Here is a 26,933-nt window from a genome sequence, read left to right as displayed (position 1 = left end):
CAGTTTTTTTCTGTGAAGAGATGTATCTTTGGTTTCCTATCTATTCAATGCCCTGAAACATGACTTCCATTTTGTCACTGTCCACGATGTCTGGCCGGAAATATGGACCCCGACTACCCCAACACATCCAAGTAAATTATGTTTTATGCAAATGCTGTCTCTGGACAGATATGTGTTACAAAGCTTTTCAGCTGGAGTGTAACACGTATGTCAGAGGAAAAATGCCTTGTTACAAAAATGTATATGTACCTCTTAGGTGTCTGGGCTTCTCCCTTCTTCTCGTGCGGCATCTGCTCCTCTGTCAGTGCCCCTGGCCTTTGGGGCTCTTCTGGAAACTTGAACAGCTCTCTGAGAGCAACGTCCTGGGGATTGAGTGAGTGGAGGACCCAGTCCACTAAGGGATCCTGGGAGTGCTCCCGGGCACTCCCCGGCAGGTCGCGCTCGCCCCGCTTTGGCGAGAGGGTTGGGGTGTGGACAATCTCGATGACCTCAATGGGTTTGGCCTCATCCTCCAGGCCCAAGTCAAGTGGGGGCCGCCCGCGGCCGACAGGGCTGATCCTCGAAAGCGAGGACGGTGTGCTGCTCCTAGTCAGGATGTCGGCTTCCTCTGCTCGGTTGTCGAGGCTGGGGGACACTCTCACCTCCCTCTTGGGTGTCTCTGATCTTGGTCTGACCTCTTGGTCGATGTCAGGGTTGGTGAATGCTGACCTTTCCTCGGTTGAGTCTACCGAATTGGGGCTGGACGTGCGAGATGAGGCAGAGGGGGAGGAGGCGTGGTCTATTTGGGACTCTGGGCGGCTCACTGCGGCATGAATTTGGGCAGCTCTCCTGAAATGAAATTGAGACAAATTTTTTAAAGCAATACTGTGGATTTTGTTTCTCTTCTTAATGCACTGAATGCCCGTTGGATTAGCTTGACCAAGAGCCCTCTCGTCGTCAACTTGAAGAAAACCAATCAAGTAGCTATCACTGAAGGCTAATGAAAGCTTACAATGAACCAAGAACTGAAAACAAACACGGCACTTTATAAAAGGTCAAACTGACCAAGTACAACACATTGCTAACTGCCAAGTCAGACAAGGATTGGCTCAAACAACAATTCCAATGTACTGAACACACACAGAATGGTGTGTTTGGTAGTGTTCACAAGGAAAAAAAATGACGCGGGCACTGAGGTCCATGTACACACCTGTTGCAATTACTGGCCATCCTGAACAGCATACAGAACCAGTGGTACACTGCAGTGATTACATGTGTACATATGATACACAATATACATGTCTGTATCGACACCCTGCCTGATTTGAATTTCATTAACAACAGGAAAACTGGGGATATTTTTTTAACCATATGATTCAATGGCACATGAACTGATGCCCATGGTCATTTGGCAGCTGCTGAAATGAGAGAAATACTTACAATGTATATATACATGTGTCCTAATAGCTTTAGGATATGGGATTAATGCCAACTGGACCGCAACATAAAGCCAAAATGAAACCAGGAAGTAAGTGCACGCCGGGGCTGGCATTGAATTCAAACACAGAATTAATATAATGGCCTTACTGTGGCTAAACTGGATGCCCAAACCCCCAAAATGTGTCTGACAAGGAAAGCCAGGAAAACCCACCGAAATCTGAACCGGGCCATTTAGATGCAATGTACACACACACACACGCACATGGGTATATCTGGCTGACAAGTTAAAGTTGTCATATAAACTGTAAGATTGGAAAATCATTTTGAAACAAACCAAAAAACGATCACTGACGATGACTCTGTGAAGAAGTGCACATCACGCAATGGCAGTTTAACACAGTACATGTAATATCACACCGGTAGGTCTGGCTGATACTAACATTGAACTTTTTTGTCCAATTGTGAACAATGTTTCTGTGTCCTTGAGAAGGGATTGGAATGAGTGCAGGCCCAAAGCAAACATGAAAATAGGAAAGAAACCGCAAATGCGGCAGGATGTGTGTGTCATGCTCTTGCCACTGCATAGTCCCTCCAAATTTGAAAATGAATGGCATGATGCGTGACGACATGACGGTCGCCGAGGTGCAGTAAGTCATTGTCTTGTGGGAAAATTTTCGGATCGACTCGTGGGAAAAATTCAAGCTCTTGGTGGAAAGTTGCCAAGCATTAGACCGGCAAATCAGGCGGCTGGCCTTTGAAAAGGCACATGCAGAATAATGCAACACTGGGAACCGATGAACGATGAAGAGATTTTAACCTAAAAAACTATATTGGGGAACTAACAATCTTCTGCAAAATACCATGAAATTGGGGTGAGTGGAAAATTTATGCACATGTAACATGCCCTTGACCACCGGAAATTACATTTAAAATTGCCCCTGTTCACAAGCATTTGTTTAAACAGACATGGCGCATAGGCCTGTGCAGTTATCCTATAGGGCCTACATGTAGCACATTCTCGGCATTGATGAAAAACAGGTCAATGAGCCCCTGTGGGAAGGAAACCGGATCATCTGGGGCCTACAGACCTGAAATTTGTCAAAATCGCACAACATCCATTGATGGGTTTTGTCAGATGTGGGATGGCAAGGATTGACAGAGAATGATGCAGCTGTATAAAAATCGAACATATATCAAGAACTGGCTGGCAATGCATGTATGTCAATGACCTCCTAAGCTGTCCAAAACTTTCCAAAGGCACTGGGCCCAAGAAGAGCACATCTGCCATCCTGCCACTTGGAGAAGTTGCTCTGTCTTCAAATTAAAACAAACATTTCAGGCAGGAAGGATCATTTCAACTTTCCCATCCTGCGCATCGACCCCTGCCAAGATCACAATTGCAAACAGTTTCACATGAACGCTACAGTCAACCACAACCACTTCCTTGTTCCCAGCCTGCAGTGCAAAAACTTGAATAAAGACGCCAACAGTCCAATGCAGACAGTTTCCAGACACTCAGTCATACATGCAAATGTCGCACAACAGAATATTTACTGATCTTTCAAGGGTAAAACCAACAGGAAATTGTTTGGCTTTGCCCACAGAGGAAAGTAATGATATGTTAATTTTTTGCATCACTGACCAACTATTACGTTTGCTTTCACTCCCTAATTGGACTTCATAGGTCTTCACCAAATATCCAGATGTGAAAATGACACAATTCAGGCTTGTATAGGCTAGGGGGGTTTGGGGGGTTCAAACAAACCCCCCTGCACGCTTCTGAGTTCCGCTTGTTGGTGGTCTTTTTTTTGTGCGTACTGAATATTTCAAATATACTGTAATATTCGGCATACAAGCCACGGCTTATACTGGTACATGTACGTTGATTCTCAAGCTCAAGGTGACCACGATTCTGCATATTAATGAGTCCATCTCCAGTCATATGCACTGTCACTAGTGTCAGGAAGTTCCGGCAAATATCCATATTTCAGGTGTCTCAAAGGGTATGAAATCAATGTATTTTTGTTAATTTTATTCAATACTGAAAACTACTGTGTACAAGTTTTACATGCAACTTTTGGTTCATGACAGACAGGCAACTTTTCAATGTTGTATTCCAAAGCTCATAGTGATAGGCCTTTGTATAAAAATGTGTTCACAGTGCCAAACGTTTCACTTTTTGGTTTGATGAACCCCCCTCGTCTCGGGTCAGGCAACGGGCCTGCAATTTTCTTAAATTTTGCTTTTCTCCGTTCCGTATTTGGCACCAGAAAGTGACTACTTGAGTGCAGGTGTACAGTGAGAGTATAGCAAGACCAGCCAACTTTGCCTGCTGCTGTCCTGCTGATCCTGGCAACTATTTGATGCTGCAGGCCAAAAAATTCAATCAATCAACCAATCCACAGGTGTGTTCCCAATTTTCTAATTTTCTGTTTTTTCAGAACAAGAGAGAAAAAAATACAGGTCAGACCCTCTTGAGAAGCTATTTGAACCTGAAAATGTGGAATATGCGGAAACACTGGCACTGACCAACCTACTGTGGGGTTTCAAACTTCCACGCACGGAATTCTGCTCGGTGAAGAACACAATTTATTTCCACAACAGAAATGGGGATACCAGCAAAACTCGGCTGTGTGCTACCCACTGCTCGGAAATTTATTGCCCACGGCTGCAAAGGAAAGTATTTGCTGAGTGCAGAAGAATGTTTGCCAGGTAAAAGACAGTAAGCAGTCTGCTTACCAACAGTTCCCAGCCTTTTTTTATGCTCAGCACATACGGGGCCATTTGCTATTAAAGTGATAACTACACCCTCCCCAGTTCTTTGGAATGTGGCCCCAGTGGGAGCCATGGATATAAATGTGGGGAGCATACAGCCCAGTAGTAAGTGGATGACAGGGTAGGGTCCCAAGAAAGGAGGAAGTTCATGGGGGGGGACTGATAAACAACCTGCTGTGCCCTGAATGTCCACAGCACAGGGCATTCACAGGATGATGGCCTATATCTCGGGGTTGAGAAATGTCACGCCTGTGCAAAAAAAGTTACATCATGTACAGATGCAAAGCAAATATGGAACTGGTTGAGGAATGATTGATGACATCATCCACAATGATCGCTGGTCTAGTACCTTTGTACCAAAGCTTTGACTGTGTGTGATTTTTCCATGTACATGTAACAGCATACGATAAGCATCCTGGAACAAAATGTACAAGAAATCATGAAAAATGTCTTCTTGACAGGTACAATCACAAACTACATGTGCACATGAAAAATACACTAGTGCCCAAAAGTAGAGTGCTGTATCAAACTTGTGACCTTTGCCTGGCCGTGTCACAACTAATTTCTGACATGTTTCCTCAAGAACCCGGCTCGCTGGGACTGAATTCTATTCAGATCACACTCTAAGCTGCGCAAACACTCCCACAGCAATTGTAAAATATTGATTGCCCCTGCTTGTCACATCTCTACACGGGCAGCCGCTGTCTTGCCCTATTCTCCTCAGCGACCTTTGGGAGGGGGGCATGTTTTTACATGCCAGGGCGGTGTGATCAAGTGAATGCTGATTGCCTTAAGACCATAGGGAATCAAATAACAAGGCAAGAGCGGTTTAGCATGCACATTTCCAGCCTTCAACGCCTTCAACTTCAGGCTTCCTTTGCAGTGAAAATATTTACAACTGGACAAATGAATCATGTAGAGTTGGAAGTGTACTTTACAACAATTGAAACGTCTGACCGAAATCACGCCAAACACGCAATTTTCTGCAGCTCAACTACAAACATATTCCTCTGATATCAACTAATTTTCAGCAAATCTTGGCTTTTCCACGAAGCATGATGTTGCGTTTCATTCTACAATGTGAAATCCATTCCTGCAAATTGGAGCAAAACACAGATGCCCATGTCGTACAGGCCACGTGTTGCTGTACTCACCAATTTTCATAAATAATTGACACTGACAGACACCCATCAAATCCCACATCATTACTTTCCAACATGTCTTGGACTCTGAGCTCCCACAATAGTCCCTTTTCTGCTGTTCATGCCTTATGGCCTTTTATACACCTGTGATATGCACTATTCTCTTTGTGCGGATGTTGACACGCCTACTCAGAAACCACATCGGGGCAAGAAAATGGGCCAGTGAGTGGCTGTCAAAATATATCAGACCCCAGTCAGTAAAAATCCAACAAATAAGATCCCCTAATCATAACCTTACTGCAGATGGTTTCTGCATGAGCCTCATACCAGCCCGTTTCCTGTGCTATTTTAATGCATCTGACAGTCTGGTAACTCCATCATATCTTCTGCATAATGGCCATAAATCACACACCTGGCTAATCCTAAGTGACCAGACCAAAGGACTGGTCCTTCCCAAAATGATGAGAAAACCAGAAGCTTGCACCTTGCGAGTGTCAATATTCCTGCACAGCATTCTAGAGTCGGAATCCTTTCAACATGTGGATGCCACAGAACAAACCTATGCAAATTAAATTTGAATAAAATCTGGTACACCGAATCTCGAGGCATATCAACAGTGTCTTTAGTCTGGGAAATTCAAATTGTTATGTTTATGTGATGGTGTAACTAGATTTACCAGGCTTAAAACTTCAATTCAGGTCTGCCATCATGTAGTAGTGGAGACAGGACTTTGGAATTTGTTTTACTTTTTTCTTAACTTTTTTTAGTCCAAGCAATGAGTGGGGACTAGTTCTTTCATGTTTTGTTTGTCTAGATGGTATTCTCATTGGAATAAAAATTTAAAAATTGTTTAAAAACATCAAATGCACATTTTCAGCAGTAAAATATCTCATATAGAAAAAAATACACAAAATAAAAAGTGGTCCTTAACTTTTTTGAGTAGTGTATGAATCACAAAATTTATGCCATTTCCAGTCCTGATACGTGCATGTATGATTCTTCTGTGACTCTAGGAATGACATGCACATGTTCCCTCACGTTTCCCTGTTTAAGCCATAAAGTAAACTTTGTGTCATACTGGTAATATGAAATTTGTGATGTCAGGAGGGCAGACTCATAATGCCACCGGAGGGAGGGTACGTCTTTACCCTCTAATGCAGGCACGCAACTTGGACTGTGACAGAAAATGAGGAAATCCCAGTCTTTACAAGACGGCGCAGTGTATTTGCAATTTTCAATGGCAGGAGTGTGAACTGAGAAAGGAGAAAATCAGCTGATTCGAGGCAAAGTTGCATGCCGGCTAATGAAAGAAATATGTTAGTCCTCAAAATAAAATCTAAAAGGTGATATCCTCCAACAGCCACCAGGCTAAATCAGGGGGCCCCATGATTCCCAACCTAGACACCCCATATATCGGACAGGCAGCCTGTCATGAATGCCCAAAATGGTACATTCCAATTACATGTACCTCACATTTGGTGTAGCCTTATAACCTTTAACAGCACAAACAGTTAAATCTTTGATTGACAGCATCATCTGGGTGCCCTGTAAACAAGGGGCCCTAAATGTGTGAACGAGAATTTTACCACAGACGGTACACTTACTACTTATTTCTTTTTAACCCTAACAGTCCCAAATCCTCCAATTTCAATATGATTTTTACATACACCCTAGGGTGTTAGGGTTGATACAAAAGATTCCCTTTTCATGTATCCGTGTTGTGCAGCCTGCATTTGGTTGTACATGAAACAGTTACAAATGCACGAGGCAGGTGCCTGGGTATCAACGCGAACCTATTTCGCAGAATGCTGAGGGGCAATTTAATATCATGTACGACTGAACGGAAACAAACAAATCACAAAACATAAAACGACAGCCCGGCATGAACAAAACTGCCGCGATTCTGTCACCGTGCCAGGAACAGATTTCATCTCCTCGACGGGACATGGGGATCCGTGCTGCAGGCTCGGGCTCCGGCTGAAGATAATTTGCTGGATAATAAGAAGGAAGAGGGCATCCCGGCTCAGGATCTGGAGCGAAAGGAGTCATCGTTACTGAGTCTATGCTGTGGGGGGGCGGAGAGACAAGGTGCATATGTGATGGGAGCCACAGGAGGAGGAAAGTACTGAAGTGGATGGGGGCGGGGTGAAGCTGGATGGAACAGAGATGGGTTTCAAAGAAACTTAATCTAAAAAAAACAAGAGTGCTTCAGTTTGTCATCTCAGAAGTCCAGGCACAAACAGCTTCCGCAGACCCAAGGTCCAGGCCTTGCAGTGTTTTCACTTCGAGGTACATGTACCCCAGCCACATCATGGGGTACTTTCAAACTGTGCAGTCCAGTGGCAGTTTTGATCCGTGTCAGTGAGCCTGGAGAGTATACATCATGATGTACCGGCAGCAAAGGGAGAGACATGTTCTTCGTTACAAAAGAAGCTTTATGAAGAGTCGACCACTAAGTCTTACGCCAAGTTGACAATGGCACTGACTTCTCTCAGAAATTTCACGCGAATTCACAATCATTTGAATGCAAAACCGACAGAACACAATTACACATGTAGTAATTAAGAGGCCTTCGGTCATTTGTATAGATAACCTGCTACTGCTGCAAAAATCTATCCACACCTCTTGGTAGATTCTTAACCATCTGGGAGGGATAATTATACATGTAGGAAAGAAGTTCCAAAGGCACAAAGAAATCAAACCAAGGAGTAGTTTACCTGACTACTGCACCATAGCTTCACACAGGCAAAGCACTCCAAACTCCATGCAATCCTACAGAACTTGTGACAAGTTGTGAAGTAATCTACTGAACACTGATGAGTGACCCCCCCCCAAGTCCTTATCCTATCTCAGGCCATTGATACAAGGAGGGTGTTTATCTCCTTCCAGCCCACTGAATGCTCTTGTCCCATACCGCTGCCTTGACCCCATGGGGTAAGCCCTGGTCTGACCGCAGGTCAAGATATTTGACCCTGCTAAAAAAAACCTTCCTGGAATGACAACAGGCCCCGCGATGTAACTAACTGAAGGTTATACAGAATTTCTTGCCAAGTTGGTCTGGACCTAAATTGACCAAAAGGAAGGGTAACCATGCTGGTTTTAATGGATGAAATGGAAACTACAGAGTTTCTGTGGCATCACCAGCATCCTCTCCAATGCCTTATAAATCTGTCTGCAAACACGCTGCCCTTGCACATGATGAACCCCAGGGCCACAATATTCCAATTTCTCAGCATTTTTAGCATTCTTTTCACGATTGTACAGCTTGCACGCAATTCCCAGGGTGGTAAAACGCAAAACAGAAAAGTAAAGAGTTTACCGAGTCCTTACTCTATGGGTGGACACACAGGCAGCGGTTGTGACATGTGCACACTGCACTCTCCCTGCCAATGACGGCGTCCAGTTAATTACAGCCCTGAATAAAATCTCCCAGTAGCTCACGGCCCTGCAAACACTTGACGCAAAATCAATTCAAGGAATGGCCTTCAATCTGACAGCTACAGTACCAATACAGGGGATAGCCGGTGCATTTCAGCAATTAAAAATCCGTGACAAACAAATACATGGTTATCATTCACATGTTCAGAAAATCATGAATGTATTACTATGCAAACGTGTTTAATTCTAACAATGCCTTATCTTCTTCCTTGAAGACACCACAAATTCTTTTGATTATTTGAAGTAATACTATCCGCCTGTTTTCCCGGAGTCCCTAGTGGTGGGCCCCACTGCCTGCCCCGGGGCCTTTGCTCGCCTGTAAAGAAAAGGCAAAGACCTCACTGATCACAGAATTTCAGTCAGCAAAAGGAGAAGGGAAATCAGAAGGAGGATAAAAAGAGGGGGGGGGTTGCTGCACCTCACATGTGCAACTGTATCTCTCAGCGAGGCTTTCCACAAAAGCTTGACGAGAAACTTGGGCAGCCAGCTTATATTGAGCAGGAATTGCACAAACAGGAGGGTGCATGCAGAGGAGACTGCGGGGCGGCAGAAATCATCAGGCTGACAGAGTGGTCAATTTATTACGGGCGAGCACTGAAGGGACGGGATGGGATTTGGGGTAGTGAAGTGCATATCTTGCATACAAATACATGTGCTATGGGGGAAAATGCCCAGATTCAGTTACCGTGTAGAGTAAATATCCACCTGGCAACAGGCATGCATCAGGACAACGTGGGATTTAAATTTACAATTACAACTGAGCTGAACTTCAAAGATTACTGAGCAAATTTTAATCTTGAGTAATTTATCATCTGAAGGTATACTGTGATTATCAAAATCAGTTCTCAAGTGCCGTAGCTCCTTATAGTTATATTGATGAGAAAATATAAAAAATGCCAGGTTTTCAGCAATAGACTGACACCCTGTAAATTGGTCGCAGTGCTAGTTCCCCCCCCCCGAACCTCACATGTGCATAATTATAGCTTTCGCTACTTTAATATGTTGCCATTGTATTTATCTGATGTGTTGTACAGTGTGGTTGCAGTATGTGTTTATAGACATAAGTCTGGATCCTAGACCTTAAACATGATTAGGAAAGCTTCCACATCCATTGTTTGTTACTGGCCAGGGTGTCAGTTGAAGTGGCAAAGGCCGCAGCATGACATCATCCTGCATTCCTCTCTGGTGACCTGGCACACTTCCTAAAATATTGTATTTCCATTATATTCTTATCCCGGCCTGCTTCCCCAACGACTGTCTACTGACTCCACAGACTGCGTTGAAACAGGGTGGATCAACCCTGCGGTTGGCTGAGGGTGACTCCAACCAGATACAGTAAGGGCTGATGGAATGCTGGTTTCCTTGGAAGCGACTTTTTGTGTTGATGCTTCCCTGCGACCGCATGTGGTAATTCAGGTGGGCCAGGGGGGGTCAGTCTGAGGAGATTGCTTGCATTGCATGATGTGCAAGCTCTTCTGTCCAATCGCACGGCCCAATGTGGAAGTCCACGTGCCTTTTGCTGCACGTCTGCCATTGTGCCAATTCAGCTCAAGATGGGGGAATAGGGGGTCCAATCTAGAGTTGGATGTTAAACATTTAGGGCACTGTCACACGTTTCAAGTGTAAAAAAAAAAAAAACTGACAGAGAGTTAGCGTTGGATCATATTCCCTCATTTTCCTATGTCAAGATGATTCCTGGAGTGAGGGGTTTCCTGTTTTGTTGTGAGGTAGTTCATGTATTCCCAAAGGAACTTTTTCTGGCAGATTGAACTTAACAACAGACCTGCATCTACATGTACATGTACATTCTAAATTGAAATGGGAAGAAGCAGCTTTCAAAAACCCTATCAATGTGTTTACGTCAGGATTTTTTCACTCAAGAAACTGGCACAAATTAATCCTCACTTACATTGTACACATGTACACGCTAAATGAATAGGCACATCGACATGTTGACGAGTAATGTTAATCTAAAACAAGCTACAGACTCTTAACAATGGACCTTTCCCATGAAATATGCAAAATAGATGGGCGCATGCGGGCTACCACTGGTTGGCAAGCGCGTCCCGTCAACACTGTTGGCAGTGTAGGCAAGCTGCTGGTAACCATAACCTGGAGCGTTGAAGGTCAATCAAAACTGTATTACAGCCTTTGCCCGATACTTGAGCACTCTTTTCTAGAAACTAAGTGAAGTTTTCTGGGTTCCGAGGTTGGAAAGTAACCATTCCTTGTCTGTAAGTTTGGCACTTATGTCAAACTATACTACCACAGAAATGGCGATAGTGACGCGCGCATGGAGATTGGTATTATTACGCCATAGATTTAAGCAACTTTGCCAACCAGCTTTGCCAACACTGTCAGAGATCCTTGGCCTGGAGTCACACCGGCATGTCAAATGACAAAGCTGGAAACCGGGCTTTGTATGAAAACTGGCATCCCTGATAGTACGTATAAAGCACAAAATACAAGTTAACAAAAGAAGAAAAAAACTAACCTGAGAAACAGTGGAATCACTAGCCACTGAAGCTGTAAGGACCAACCCAGCTCAATCAAAATTCTCGCGAGTCAAATGCAACTCAAGAGCATTTTCTGAATGTGTTCCCTGTCCTTAAAACATTTGATCTGCCACTGCTCAGCGTGACTGCACAAGAGTGTTGGGTCATCCCGCAATGGTTCAAGTCAGGACATTCACGAGTGACGAAGAGTTACTATATCATTCACAATGAGAGTTCACTATCCGACGCTGATATCGGTTTGCCGCTGTGACATACCCCGCTGGAAGTTTAGAAAAATACCTCCCCGATTACTGAGAAACATTCCTGAACATTCACCGTGGCGCTAGACCATGAGCTCAGAACCCACCCTGGAAATGGAGATTCTACAGTCTAGAAAATGCACCTTCGGGATAGTCTGGTAGTTGGCTATATCTGATAGCTGGTAGAGGTTCTCATTACCCACGGCAGGGTGCAGGGAGAGTACCTGGCCTCCTCAGCTTATGTTCACAGCAGGGCTGTTATCTCCCATTACTGCAGTGTTGACACCTCCCAGCGGACATTTAAACACCACATCATGCAAAGGATTTATGGTATATCCCCTCTGATGAGGTACATGTAGGAGGAATGTTGACAGCAATGAAACAGGATGGAGGTTTATATACAAAAGTACAAGTAGATGGGTCATTACAGGATCATAAAGTGTTATCTCCTATAAAGAGCTCTCCAGCAAACCACAATTCCCTTGGACTCAGAGAAATTACTATTCACTAGTCTTGACTCAAGTCAATCAATGTTCCTCCTGAACAGATATTGTTATCTGTTTACTGCTCCCATATCCCTGTCAGTGCTAAATTATCTTATCAGAATCCGGATAAGACAATGTTATTTTAGTCACAACATCTCATAGTGCCTTTGCCAGCCTTAAGTAAACACACCTGAATGTGGCATCTATTGGGCGCCTGCCAGTCAACAGCCCACTCTCATGCGGTTGAGCAATCTGGACAGCCCTTATTACAAAATCGGGCATTCCAAAGCACAGTCTGTCCTTGGTGCCACTGCCCTGGCATCCTCTGACCGAGAGATGAAAACTTGCTCCAACAAAGCGAGTCAGCCGAGACAGGATTCTGAAGAACACTGCTTGCAATAGCGGAGGTCCTTTTCTCCAGCCTCAAGTCTCAGCATCAATGGTCCTGCTCTGTCAACTCCAGAACCACAACTTCACAAGTCTTCCTGTGTGGGTTTTTTTCTTACTGTATCTGATCCTGCTCACAACATGGAGCCTCACAGACCACAGGACAATGGGCCCGCCTCTTCCGATTGCATTATTTCAGACTGACACTAAGCATACAATCACTCTCTCTTCCCAACCAGGAAACAAAAAATAAATTCTTGAAAGACTTCAGCCCTGCAGGCAGTCGGGGCAGCCACAACACTTGTAGGGAGAAAAGAATAGAAGGTATGGAAGCATTAACTCGGTAAACTCCGTGAGTCTTACAGACACACCCGCAAGCCTGGCCAGGAGAGAAATTCCTACTGAAAAAAGTAGCAGCAAAGAACATGTAGCCAAACAGTCTTGAGGGGAATACTGGGCTCTACCATTCTGTTAGGAGGGAGGTACTTGGAACTAGGACAAAGGTGAGATTTTCATTTGGTTGGACCCTGAGTGCTATTTATAGTCACAGAATGAGAACAGTCCAGGAATGCAAAGCACTGATTGTGTGGCTTTCGCTTTCTCATGCAAAACACGATTCAGAGCATGTGCACATGTGCATGTACACTTTCACCACTTTTACAATACATCAACTCTTCCATCTTTTGTAACTGAGTCCTTCCTCTTTTGAATTGGACTAAAAAATGCTTTCCTCATCTTCTGTTTTTCAATAGTTCTTCCTTCTTGGAAGCTTCTTGTTGAAGTGTTTCGTCCCAAGGTTACTCTTCATGAGCAACCGCACACCAACACTGGAAACTTCTTGGAACCGCAGCGTGTTTCATCTTCTTTTCTGCTCTCAGAAGCAATCAGTGTAACAATGGGATTATCTCTTCAGAAACTTCAACTGAAATTTGTCACAGAGAAGCTTTGTAAAAGTGTTCCATGTTCAAATAAAAAGCACTTAAGTGGAAGGACCCAAAGAGTATTTTCTAAGAAAAAATGGGAAAACGTTTAGGAAAAAAATCAACTAATGTGCAGGATTGGAAATTTTACAGAAATTTTTGTAAACATTCAGATGCATGTGCATGTTTTGTAAATCGGTGGTCATTTTTCTCTAAATTGTTTGAAAGAGTTAAACTAGACTACTCAAATAATAAAAAGTGAAGAAATCTAAATTTCAAATTCACAGAACTAAAAAAACATCAGAATTACAAAATCTCATAACTATGACAATCCCCCAAACTTAGTTTGACAAAAATATCTGTTATCACACAGTTTAGCAGTTCTGCAAAATTGCACAATTTGGAGTTCTTCCAAGTTCCACTATGCTTCAGCTTGTACATAGAGTCCACCTCTTTCCCTGTCTTTCTCTGAGCGCTGGATTACACCACCTGTATTTCCAGTCACCAATCACCACAAAAATAAACAATGGAACAAGGTCTGTAAATGATTACCAGCTATTAACCCACATATAAAGTTCACTTGCAACAGAGAACCAATCAAGGATGTTGACTGTCCAGTCCGCAGAACAAGGATAATGAACTCCAGGCCACTGGAATGGAGATCATCATTTCCAGATAACAATGCCCAAAGCATACAATCGGGCTAAACTTGGATCATGGCTTACATTCCGCTGCGATACAATGTCTATTGTCACAAGCTATATATAGAAACAAACACAATTCCAATCCACAGATTAAGGAAGCGGGCTGGTCCACATTATTAACTTCTGATGCATCAGAGCACAGCCGTCCATGAACACGTCCAGGGCATCTGCAGATTTGATATGAATGTGCAGTTGGGTTTGGCTTTATTTCAAGTTTCCCAAAAATGCATTTCCTGTTTGTGAAAATTCACAAAACCTGTTTGTTAATCACTTTTTAGTGCAGGACTTGCTGGGAAAAAAAAGGCCTAACCCCAACAGTCCTCGATCCTTCAATTTCAATATGATTTTACATACACCCTACGGTGTTAGGTTTAACATTTACCGGTAGCACTCTATCACACAGATCTATGAGACACTTTGCTGCCGAAGATAAAGTCTTCAAAGGGAAACTTCAGGCCATGTTTCAATTTCAACAGTTACAGCTTGTAAACATGGTTTCTGAACCCCAACCAAATGTATGTATGTAAAGGAAAACTGTGTGACCACACAGAGATGTGCCCTTATTCAGTTGTATCATTCCGCTTAGTGCACTGATAGTGCCATCAATCACAGCACAATAATAATCCTTTTCAAACACTGTAAACATACCAATGACAAGGAGGATGGCTACCAGTGACGGCTTACCAGGAAAGCAGGTGCCACAAACATGAGGAAAATGTGCAGTAGTCACAACTTCGTCTAGTTAATCCCTAAAACTATGCCTCTCTAGTCTAATCCATCTTCCAAGAAATTCCTCAGCCTTTTTCAAGGCACAAATGTGAGCTTTTGACATTGACTGGCTGCAAATAGAACAAGAGCTACGACTGGGTATTTGACCGTAGACTTTTAAAGGTTTGTCTGACTGTGGAGTTATAAATCTTACAGCTGTTTCATGTTTGGAATTCATCATGAAGTCTCACAATGTATTAACCGTTTACTGTAATGTGTTGCTACAAGCACATGTACATGATGAAATATAACACCAAACAATAGTGTGGTTCTGCTTTCACTGTCAAGCTTGGTCACCACTGTTAGTCTTGTCTTGATGTTTATCACATTTGATGTCAATTGTTAATGTAAAAATAAAACATTACGAACAAGGAATAAAAAGAAAACTCATAGAATTAAACAGGCTTGGTGACATAGGCATACACGTACAACTTCCCTTTTCCACGGGAAACTGGCTTTCTTTGTTGAGGAAATCGTCCCGTTAAAACTACTGGCTAGAAACTGCTCACGAAAAACAGTCTGACCCTTTTCAAGGATTTTTTTCACTCTCTGCTTCCCAAGCAGTTAAAGATTTTCAAGGAGTTTTCTTATCACTACAGTTTGTTATATCTCCATCCCCACCCCCATAAAACAAACCCCCTCTTTTAACCCTCAAGCATCTCCTGGGTACCCCTAAAATTTCCAAATTGCCCACAACAACAGTAAATGTATATATTTTTACCAGTACATGCCCCAACCTGCCAATGGCGAACTAATGAGAGAAGCAAACAGCACACCTGAGATTTCCCTCACCAACCCCTGTGATCACTGGATAGATTTACAGAGCCTTAGGGGACCCAAGGTTAATACCTGAGCCAAAACGTTGGGGAACATCAAACGCTGGGGTCAGGGGTCTCCCAAGCAGTGCACTCCCAACGGCTCGGCCATAAAGGCCGAGCAGGACGCTGGGTGGGCTGGAAGGGGATCGGAAGCTCCAGTGGGGGAAAAAGGTAGGGCTTGCCAAAACATGCGGACTGACCAAACGCTCTCATCTCTGATGGACACCCTGCTTGAGGCTCAAAATACCACATTCCTTTTTTGGGAGAGGGGGACATTCAATCACCCCACCTTAGCCGAATCTAGTAGCTCAGAAGGAAACTCAAATTAGTATAGCATTTCTGCTGACTAATAATCAGGCTTCCATTAAATATCACAGTAGTGTGCTGCTACTTTTGACAAGTTGGTTGATTTCCTTGTGATGATCAACCGCTTTTGTAGGGTAATACGCCGACTCTGCTCCATCTCTATGAAATCAGAGGCTGATGCTTTTTTTCGGCTACGGCAAGCTTGTGCCACACTTTTTTGGTGCACATAACTTTAAAGCTACATTTGATAACATGTGGAACAATCTACGAAACACCTCCCAAGCAGACAGAATTAATTTGAAATGAACAGTCAGAGTGACAAAGAGTTCCTTCAGTTCTCTTAAATATGAACTGGACAAGAGATGAGACAGAGTCAAACCTGATATATGGCTCTTAACTATTTTGTTCACTCTGTTTCAATCTCACCCCCCCAAAAAAAAACTTGACCAAAGAAGAAATGCAAACTTACCTCCTAGTTATTTGCTCTTCAACCACGTGCTTGTCCTCCTCCTGACAGATAGGGTATTCTCCAAGTACCTCTGGAGGGGGTGGCGGAAGTTCCCCAATCTGCTCCAAGTCCTCGATGACTGGCACGGCGGGAGGTGTTGGAGGAGGGGGCAAGTCGAAGCTCTCAGCCCTTGGCCGTGGACTGGCTGGGACCTGATAGGCCGGGGACGTCTCTTTGCTGGTAGTCAGGGAAGGGGAGGTCCTGGTTGCCAGACCTGCTGGGTGTGTCAGGGACTTCTCGCTGGCGGCCGGGGGTGGGGAGATTCTAGTCCTCGGGCCCCCTGGATGAGTTAGAGATGCCTCGTTGCCGGTAGGGAGCAGTGGGGAAGTCCTGGTCCTAGGTCTCCCCTGGTGAGTAGGGGATGTTCCCTTGGTGGAAGTCAGGGGAGGAGAGGCTCTAGTCCTTGGTCTTGTGCTGGCTGGATGAGACGGTGACCTCTCGGTGGTCTCAGCTAAATCTGGTGTGGACTTTGTTCTCGACCCGGCACTAACCGGACGGGTCGGCGATATGTCCTTATTATTGGAAGGCAGGGGAGGGGAGGTCCTTGTTCTTGGTCTTGAGGTGACTTGAGCTGACGGCGATGGCTCCTTGGTTGCTGACGTTGGGGACGTCTTTGGAGACGGGTATCTGTTGATGAAATTTGACACTCAGTGATCACAAAACTGTACTGCAACATCAATACTATGTTTATTCCCAGTGAATTTCAATTGACTCACTTGCTGATGTAACAATCGATCAAACAGAACACAAAGCAATCAACAACTGCATTGTGTGCCCCCACAGGACATACGCATAGAAACACCAAAGTATTGATTTCAATTAAAATCAATTTAATCTGGATCAAGTCTAACCGGACCAAATGCTGCTAGTCCAGTTTTGATGTTGCTGTATGCGTGTATGTGTACATCTCACCTTTCCTACTCCCAGGTCCACGTTCGAACAGAAATGACACGCACACTGTAGTACATATAATTACACCCTGGATAAGCACAGAGCACGGACCTTGACTGCGGCAGGCCCATACGCCACACAGCTTATGGTGTTGAATATATGTGTATATGATATGTATACAAACAGACAGACACTTTGCAGGGGGAAGCAAACGCTCTCACTTGACCTCTCGTTCAATTAGTGCCCCAGCCAATCACGGAGGGGCTTCCAAGAAAAGAGATGACACGTACATGTAGAAGCCAGGGCAATGAATACCAATATGTTTATGTGCTTGGTCAGCCAGGATGTTCAGTCAACCTAATTGCTTTCAGTTAGAGTGGATTAAGTACATGTGCATGTGATGAACACACTCTGTGTACAATAATTATGTCCTTGAATGGTACAGCGATGGAATGCTTATGAGTCATTCACTTAATGCATATTCAGAAGTCACTCACGCATGATACCAATAATAACATGTACTGGTAAAGTTTTATAAAAAAAAAACCCACTTCATTTTTTATGCATGCTATTGCTTCATAATTACAAAAAAAACTCTCTTGAATATTCACACAGCATTTTGCACCTTGAATGGACCGCTTGGAATCACACAACGGCACACTTCATTGCAGGAAGATTTGGTTACAATCATTCTGATGCGGTAGGTGTTCCACACAATCAGTCTGGGTACAAGTACATTAGCTTCATCCTATGAATCATGTTTCTACCTTATAATTTGTACACAATTCACAGACAATCTCCACGCATGCAAACCCAATATGAGTCATGCACTTACACAGTTCAGCTGAATGCCCAGTTTGCAAGTCGTTATCAATACCACAAGCAATGAACCATGACAGCGCAACCACGCCTATGAATCACTAGTTGCCTGGAAGCCCCATATTGTTGCCTGTGGGACAGGTATTTGGAAACTACAAACAAGGCCCACTGTCACTGGCAGGTGTCTCATTTGCATAATTAATTGGGTCTTCTGGCCAGCCAGATGAGGGGAATCCCCATTGAGTCATCTGATCTGTGACAGGTTTAACCTATTTTGGGGAATGCTATTAAAAGGGTGCTTATTATAGGTGTGTCAGCCAGGTATAAATTGGACAGTCTATCCCCTAAACAGATGCACAGGAAGTCAGTCAGTAATCTCATTCAAATGCTCAATGAATCAACACATGCATTATTAGCCTCCAGATTTCCTACTGAGCAACAGTGAGTGCATTTCTGACCTAATACATGTGGGAGGTAGGCCCCAAAAGATCTACAAAATTAATCCAGAGATATTGCTGATGAGGCATTTAATATGTAAACTTAGGACAAGTTCAAGTGACGGCTATAGTTAAATACAGTTTGACTAACACCGCTTAACGATGGATGGTTTGGACTATCTAGTCCGCCATTTGGGGCCAGGCCCAGGGGTATGGTCACAGCACTGGTTATCAATAGCCCATTTCATTTAACATTACAGAGGGAACCATTTAAATGAAATGACTGTACCAGATTTCAATGACCAGGCACACTGTGAGAATTGCAGCCAACGGTGAAATGTAACAATGAGATTTAAAAACAATTGACCCACTAGATTCGGTGATGCGCATTGTTCAAAAGAAATCAACTGCTTGTCAAACTATTGTTTGTGCAAGAACTTGTCCTTAGAAGCAAATACAGAGCACTACAGGAGGCAATTTGTAAGGGTTTGTGCAATGCTGTCTGACACATGATTACATGTATGCCCTAAAATCAAAGGCATAGCATTTACACATGTATATTCCCAACTTCCCCTATCTTGACACTTATGCAAAAACCAATGGCAGCACTGAACAACATGTGCTCTATAAATCTGAAGAAGCCTATTTCATAGAGCTGATTAAGCACAAAATTTGCTTAAGAACAAAAAAAAAATTGCTTAAAAACAAAGATTACCAGCTCAAAATCTATGTGACTGTCATGCTAATCAAAAGACAGGTGAGTACCATTCCAAACCAATATACATATCACATAAATTTTGGCTGGTAACCTGATTTGTCAAGCAAGGTTTTTTACGCCTATGAAATTGGCCCGGGGGAAAAGCTGTTGGGTACATTTGGACAACACTGGCTCCCCATCAGCACACAACAGCATGCACTGACTCTGTGCTGGTTGTTACTTGCCACAAAGATCTACCGATTGATGCTTTCATGACTGACAGTTTCCATTAAATGTGGCTGACATTTGCATATCTATGCGTGCATGGATTTCAGGAGCCCAACGACTGATTTACAACTGCAAGGCACCTGGCCTTGCTTTTTCTCCCTGTGCACATGAAGCACTTGAGATGAGAAATTTCAACAGAGGGCGCCCTTTCTATACCACAGATATGCAAGACTGACTGTATCTGTTCTGGGGAGTCATTCTCAAGACCCACTTCCTGGGGGCATTTTGGACCCGGAAATTTGAAACTGGTTTTGATGACGAGAAATCATAAATACGATAGGCCTTAGGAATGTGTGGTCTATTGCTGCCGCTTCTTGTTACACTAAATCAGTGGAACTTTGATCCATTTTTTGTTTTAGAAATTACTGGTCTCTCAATTTTTGGCCAGTTTTGTCTACATACTATACAGGTCTCTAGTGAAACACCACAGATCATTATGTATCAGTGGCCTTATACCTATCTCCACCCTTCCCTTCCTAAAAAATGTACTAGTTTCCATTCCATTTCTGCATGTCACATTTGAACATCTGGCAAGCCACTTTTTTTATATTACATTGTACCTCTTTGACTTCAATTGGAATTCTCTACGGCTACACTCACTGTTACAATGGTCCCAGGTAAAGACTTCTGCAGGGGGAAACTCAAGTCCAGAAATGGCCCAATAGTTTCGTGCCCTTCTAATCAACTATCGACACTGAATCTTACATCTCTGGAAGAACTTGCCCAGCCAGGTGAGTGAAGTGAAAAATTGCAACTCTGCCAAGGGATGTTCATCCCAGCTAAAAATCGTCTTACCTGTGCTGCTCCCCGTGCGTTGGCGAGGGGAAGTTGAAGACGGACTGCCCCGGCCCAGAGGCCTTCCTCTCCCGTTCCTTGTCAGGAATCTGGTGCCCTGCCTCCTCATCCTCCTTGGGGAGTCTGGACTCAACCTTGGCTATCGTCTTCAGATGGGCCTCCTTGATCTGGCGGGGGAGGGGGAGAGAAAACAAGGGGGACGAATAACTGATGAAAACAGGCCTCTTTGGAAAATAATCGTGGTCAGTTAAAGTCAACATCATGTTAGTTAACTTGTGCCATCCGTGGTTAACTAACATTACTGATGCACATCAAACCAAATAGAGTTGAAGTATTTATTTCTAACTGAGGGCGCTCTCCAATAAATTTTAGGAGCATCCACAGAGCTGCATAAAACCAGTCGGGCATTTCTGTAATGCATATGTACATGCATATTCTTGGTAACTGTCAATTCTTCAGAAATGTTTATACCACCAAATTCAACCAGCGGTTTTACATTTTCCCCACAGAATCTCAAATGTGCAACCTTCTGGGCCATTTTGCCAGGGACACTGCACACTAGACCAACAGCAAAACCATGAGCGGGTGACTTCTGCTGGTTGAGGTTAGTATAAGCAACTTTTTATGTTCAGGAATGTAATAGCCCATTCAAGTTTAGAATTTCCAAACAATCCCAGGGAAAAGATAAGCAGAGTGCTGCATGTACAATAGAAACAGGTGAAAAGCATAAATAAACACTGCATCTGTCCTGGCAGGAAAAAGAAAGTTAAAGTAATGCTATTTTTGTTCAGTGAAAAACAAAACAAAAGGAAAGTAAAGAAAGCAAGAAGGGATTAGTTTCGGGAAGCTGCTAAGCCGGGAAATTGTTTTAAGTTTAGAACAGATTTGATCAGTTTTTGTCTGTGGCTGATTCTCAGGTGAAGATTTACAGTGACATTTTTTTGGGCTGCCCAGGCCAAGAAAAAGAATGCCTTTATCTCATTCTTTAACACTTCCAAAACGCAAATATTCAGACTTGTGTGGCAAGACCTTTTGAATATACATTTGAAAGGCCACAATTTTTGGCAGAAGTACAACTCTCTTAGAAATGCTTTTTTTTTCATCTAAATTCGCTGAACCTCAAATCTGACACTGTACTACTAATACTGAGGGAACATTCAGCCAAACTACAAATTTCATTAAAAAGAAAGTGCAAACCAAGGCCACCTGGTAAGATGAAGCTGAAGATTTGTATGTCACCTGCTTTGGGGGTAGCGCCGGGGGCACATCGTCAGCATTCCCAGGCTCCAACGAAAGCGGGCTCCGGACAAAGCAGGGCTCTGCTCTGATGGGATGTGATGGAAAGTAAGGTTTGGCATTGCTGCTGTGGAAACCGCCTGCTGGCAAAGTGGCTGAAGGCCCCAGGCTGCGTCTCGTTGGAGCGCCGCTGCGTCCCTGGCCTATGGAGAACGTCTCAGTGCGGCTCAGGCCCTTGCTTGAGTCGTCACGGCTCCTAAATCCATCCCGAGGGTCATGGTAACTCTGCGGCCTCACCCTGCTCGAGTGGATCATGGAGTTGGAACGGCTCACCTTTTTTGTTGGCCGGTACTCGTCCGACATTGAGAGCGAGCTTCTCCCCAGGCTGTTGGTGTCACGGACTCTTTCAGTCCGATGGGTGCTATCACTGGCAGCGCGCTGGTGGTGGTGGTCCAGCACCCTCTGCTGATTGCGGGGTCTGTGGTCCATTGCACCAGGAGGGGACGTGTTGGGGGATGGTGGACCCCACGAGGACTCAGACGGGGACACAATTCCTGAGTCTCGATGAGCATGAGAGGCCTGGCTGGAGTATGACGACTGTCGTGAGTGATCGACACTGTCCATGCTCCAACCTGGCTTCCCGTACAGTGATGTTGTTGAAGAGAAACGCGAGGATTGGTCTAGAGATGCCATGGATCCATACCCAGAGAGACTGCCCTGATTGGAGCCAAAAACAGTCCCATCTGAGCGCAGAAGATTTCGCTTGGTTTCCACATATTTGCCTAAAACTTCTCTGATGTTTTCATGGGAATCTGATACTCTGTGCGGCTTGCTGATGGCACCACTCGGGTCTGAATTCTTGTGCCACTGGTCAGTTGCAGAACTCTTGCGATGTCGCTCAGAGTCTGACTTGGAGTACCCATGCCGATAATCCGAGTCCGCTTTCCCCTTAGACTCAACTGATGTTTTGCGAACTGGGAAGGGTCCACTATTTGGATCAGAATCACCACGTCTGTGACTTCTGCCTTCACCGTCATAGCTTCCATGTGACCTATTCAAAGGCCCGCCAGCTGATCGGCGGTCTGGTCTGTTAGTTGACTGTGAACTGGGCACAGACTCAGATGACTCTACGCCTTGTTCTTCATCAATCCGACTGAAGCGAGGCTCAGATGGTCCCGAATAGCTTGGGTAGCCCCCTCCGCTGTAGGAATGGCTTCTTGTGTGAAAAACAGAGCTAGAGTCGTTGCTCGACTCTGGTTTCCATGGAGGGAAGCTAGGTTGGGCGAGGAGCTGGGCACCGGTAGCTTTGGTGTCTAGGTCAAGAGAGCTGCTGTGGTAGTGACGACTTGATGAGTCACTCCCTCCTGGCCTGCTAAGCTGCGGTTGGCTCCCACACACACTTCTCTCATCCTTGACAACCTGACCGGTGGGACCTTTTACATCCTTGAAGAAATCATCTCTGCTTTTTGGCGGACAAACAGGCTGGGGTCTTGAGTTCCGTGTCTGGGTGATGCTTGCCTCTGATCTAGCAACCTTCTGTCGGCTACTTTCATTTGCAGTTTTTTGGTTTGCCGTAGGTTTCACGATAGGCTCACCATTCGTGTAGTGCTGACTGTAGGGGGTCTCCTTCTGTAGCTGGGAAAGGATTGAGGTGCCTCCTGTTGACTCCATATTGCCCATCTTCATCCAGTCATCTGACGAGAAGGTATCGGTCACATGTGGGACAGGAGACTCCTGCTGGGACCGAAAGGGGTTTTCTGAATCAACTTCATACCCACTATCTCTCCCCTCGGCCTTCAGAAATTTGATTTCCTTCTGCTGTGTTTCGATTATTGTTTCCGGCTTTGAGGGTTCAATTGTGGTGACAGCCTCCATCATAAGTGGGCTGATTGGGGAGCGTATTCCAGGTGCATTTCCCCGGATGAGCTTCTCATCAATCTGACTGGAAGTTCTCACATGCCCCTCACTTTTGGAGTTGGTGGATAGGTCAGATTGCTGGTATTTATCGCCCCAGTTGGGGTTAGCTAATCGAACAATGTCCTGCCAGTGCTTCTCGGTGTCAATCTCCGCCTTCTTGCTGGAGAAATCGTTGGGATTCTTCCAGGTGCGCTGGTTCGCGTTCCCGAGTTGGCTGTTTTTCCTGTTCTGCTCCTCCTCATCGGATGACAAACGGCTGGTGGGTGACTTAACCCGGTGGCCACTGCTGGAGTGGGAATCCAGGGAGGAAAGTGAAGTCCTGCTCAGCCGTTTCTCCCCTTCATTCCTTGTGATGGACATGGGTTGAGTCTGGCATTGGGGCCTGTTATGATCACCATGGGACACAGAGCGGGGATGGTGAACAGGTGATTCTGACCCTGTTGAAGAGTCCTCTGGATTAACTCCGTGCAGTTGCTCTTCGTGGTCTACGGCTGTTCGCATGTATGACTCCAAAGCAGCTACAAGGGGATCAGAATCCACAGTTATTCTATCAACACTGTCTCTTGTTGGAGGAGAACCGCGTGGCTGATTCTCCAAACTGGACTGCTTCTCTGGTACATTCTGGGGACTTGAGCTGGGGAAGAAAGAGTTGATCCCCGTTTCAGGATCATCTGATCCAGGATCCACATACAAGGGCACTGCAGTGTACAAGTAGTCCACTTTGTCACGGTTCCTGTTCATTCCAGGGAATGTATTTGATCCAACAGTTTCTAGCTCTCCTTGTGACACTGAGGAGGTTGAGGTTGGAATATCTGGATGGGGTTCACCACTATAAGTGTATAAGAGTTCTGGCTCTCCTGTTATGAGACTGGGTCTTGGTTGATCCTGCTGAGGGCTGAGCTTTACTGGGGGAGCCTCTAAAGTGATGGAACTTGGCCTGCCACTGTTGTCCTGCATTTTATGGGCATGTAATGGCCATGAGGGGCGCTTTCTTTGTTCACTCATCTGTTGAGTCCGGTTCCGTGAATCCCCGCGTTGAGGGGGTGTTGGTGGCTCTCGTTTGTCACTGAAGGTTGGCGATGGTGACATTCTGGGAGTGGCTCGGTACACAAGATGCCCTGATGTGGGAGATACCTGGGGCTCTGGTTTCTGCTGATGGGGGAGGGTGTTCTCATCGCAATACTTGCCAGTCAGCTTCATCGTGCTTGCATAATGGCGCTCCGGCATCTGTACCGTGGAGTAGCTAACGACTTGTGAAGAGCTGCAGGTGTTGGGCTGGGACTCGGGAGGAGTCTGAGTTCCTGGCACGCGGCCAATATATGCTTTCTGTTGTGCTGATTTTATCTGTGTTGCCATGGCAACTTTGGGGTACGTTTCAGCCGGCTGCAAGTTCACATCCCTGAATTTGGGATTGAAGGGTGTAAGAGACTCTCTCTTATCATTGCAGACAAAATAAAAGTCTTTGTCCTTGCGGCTGCTGCTCAGCTCTTGATTGCTGGAGTATATGTACTCCGAGACCCTCCTCTTGACAAATCCATGACCTGGCTCTGCCTCATCCTTGAAATCATGCAGATTGATCATGGAGTGGGTGTTGCTGTGAGGCAGTGGCCTCTTGTGGAACGTCTCAATCACAGTCAGCTTCTCCATGGGGTCCAGTCTCGGTGAATGCAGGTGAGGGGCCTGTTGTGGGGCTGGCTGGGGCAGGGTTTGGGCTACAGGCTTGGGGGACGTCCTGAAGCCAGGATCTTCCCATGTCTCGCTGCCATCAGCTGTGTGCCATGACTTGGGTCTTGGCTGTTTGGCTCTGCAGGAAAAGGGAGAAAAAAAATCTAATAAGCACTGAATGACCAAACTAGGAAGTGTTCAGCTCTGTCATTTCTGAGAGTGTTTCGTGTTTTGGAGAATTTTCATGAAGGTTTAGCTTGGAATATGGGCATTGCTGTACTTCACAAGCTTTTCTCAGAGGATCAGCATAAATATGTTTGCGTTTTTTGCTAACAGGATGGCTCAGCAAGTATCTGGACCGTAACTTATTTGCCCCTTATAAATTGGGGTCTTGTTTTATTTACACATACCGGTATGCACAAGAGTCAAAATGATACTGGTATCACACACAGCATGTTTCAATGATCACTGATGTCAGAATTTTTCAACCATTTCCAATTTTTGGCTGGTACAGGCATTTATTACATGTACATGTCACAGTCCACCTGATAAGGACAACAATAATGTACACAACACAGAAACACAATGTACCCGACAAATATTGCAAATAAACCCATAAGGCTGTGTGCATGACTACTTGAAGGGGTTACACACATTTATGCACGTAAATGTAATACACACGAAGTACAAGGCTGATTTACAAGTTCGTTTGCTATTAGGGCCTTTGTTATGCAGAACCAGGACAAATGCCATGGAATGTCACCTGCAACGGCTGACAGCCACATTTAGAACACATCGCATGACTTGTTGGTTGGTAACCACGTTTTTTGCTGAGCATCTACAGTCGAACCTCGTTAATAAGAGGTCCTTTGGACTTGGCAAACTTCCTTGTTATAACAGGAACCTTGTATTATCAGGAATGAAATCAATGAAAAACAAAGGATTGGGACCTAACAATTTCCTTGTCTTAACAGAATCTAGTAATTTTAACAGTGCTCTTATCAACGAGGTTAATTGTACATGTACATGTATTTCCTGTGCTCAGCAGCTTCAAGGCTTACACTGTAGAACTCAGTAGTACAGTAAACAATATTTCCTGTCTCAAAATAGACTCTTTACTTAGGCAAACCTTGATGGCAAAAGACAATGACAGGCCATACCATTATCTGGTTCAGACTGCCTCCTAAAAAAACTTCCTGAACTTTGAACCTAAAACTATTAAGCCCTCTGCACAAGCTTGGGAGAGAGCTTCCACAGGTTTTAGGAAATGTCCCATATACACCAATAACTCATGCAGTAACCCACAAGGTCTCCACAGTGCACTTCAGAAAAAAAAAAAAATGGTGGACAACAAATACCAGGCATACTTCTCATGGGCAGTCAGAGATCACCCAGGCCAGCTGGGCAGCTAAAAATGGCACCAAGAAGAGACAAGGGTGTCCATTTCAGACAACAGAAGAAACAGGGAAACCACAGAAATCCGGCAAGGCTGGCTCCATGGGAACCGAGATGTTGAAATGTAGACCCAAGTGGGGGTATTGTGGTTTCTCCGGTACCAATTGGATGAAGTATTGTGGGCATGGGTTGCGGTGGCACCAGCTTGTCTTATTTCAAGGTTCAATAATTGTGCATGACAAAATGCCCAGAAACTCTTAAAAATAAAATTAAAAAAAGAAGAAAAACAAAATTCCCACAACTAAGTACAAGGCCACGACTGCATTGTGCTGCTTTTGAGTCTAATCCCCTGTGCTACCACTTTGGGC

At 44.6% G+C, this 26,933-nt stretch overlaps 1 protein-coding gene and 1 long non-coding RNA gene across 14 annotated transcripts in view; one reads left to right on the top strand and one right to left on the bottom strand.

The window, feature by feature from the left end:
• Positions 1-26,933, bottom strand: part of LOC110977222 (uncharacterized) — a 114,520-nt gene that overhangs the window by 7,546 nt on the left and 80,041 nt on the right. For 11 of the 12 annotated variants that reach the window (XM_087133732.1, XM_022231141.2, XM_022231148.2 and 8 more), the window contains 4 exons: positions 21,559-25,309; positions 20,353-20,519; positions 16,387-17,052; positions 250-828 (listed from right to left, as the gene is read on the bottom strand). In XM_087133732.1, coding sequence (XP_086989858.1) covers positions 250-828; positions 16,387-17,052; positions 20,353-20,519; positions 21,559-25,309 — 5,163 coding nt within the window. The remainder of the gene's footprint in view (positions 1-249; positions 829-16,386; positions 17,053-20,352; positions 20,520-21,558; positions 25,310-26,933) is intronic. The other variant, XM_022231140.2, reaches the window with a different exon arrangement.
• LOC147800126 (uncharacterized) overlaps positions 12,810-26,933 on the top strand; it is a 29,069-nt gene continuing 14,945 nt past the window's right edge. The window contains exons 1-2 of one of the 2 annotated variants that reach the window (XR_015424553.1): positions 12,810-12,904; positions 20,862-20,956. This is a non-coding gene — a long non-coding RNA (uncharacterized LOC147800126). Of the gene's footprint in view, positions 12,905-17,925; positions 18,017-20,861; positions 20,957-26,933 lie in introns of those variants that run through there. The other variant, XR_015424554.1, reaches the window with a different exon arrangement.

This window comes from Acanthaster planci, linkage group LG02 (assembly GCF_054643075.1).
Source record: "Acanthaster planci isolate LZ-2023a linkage group LG02, COTS_SCS, whole genome shotgun sequence".
NCBI lineage: Eukaryota > Metazoa > Echinodermata > Asteroidea > Valvatida > Acanthasteridae > Acanthaster > Acanthaster planci.
This window is presented reverse-complemented; position numbering and strand designations above follow the sequence as displayed.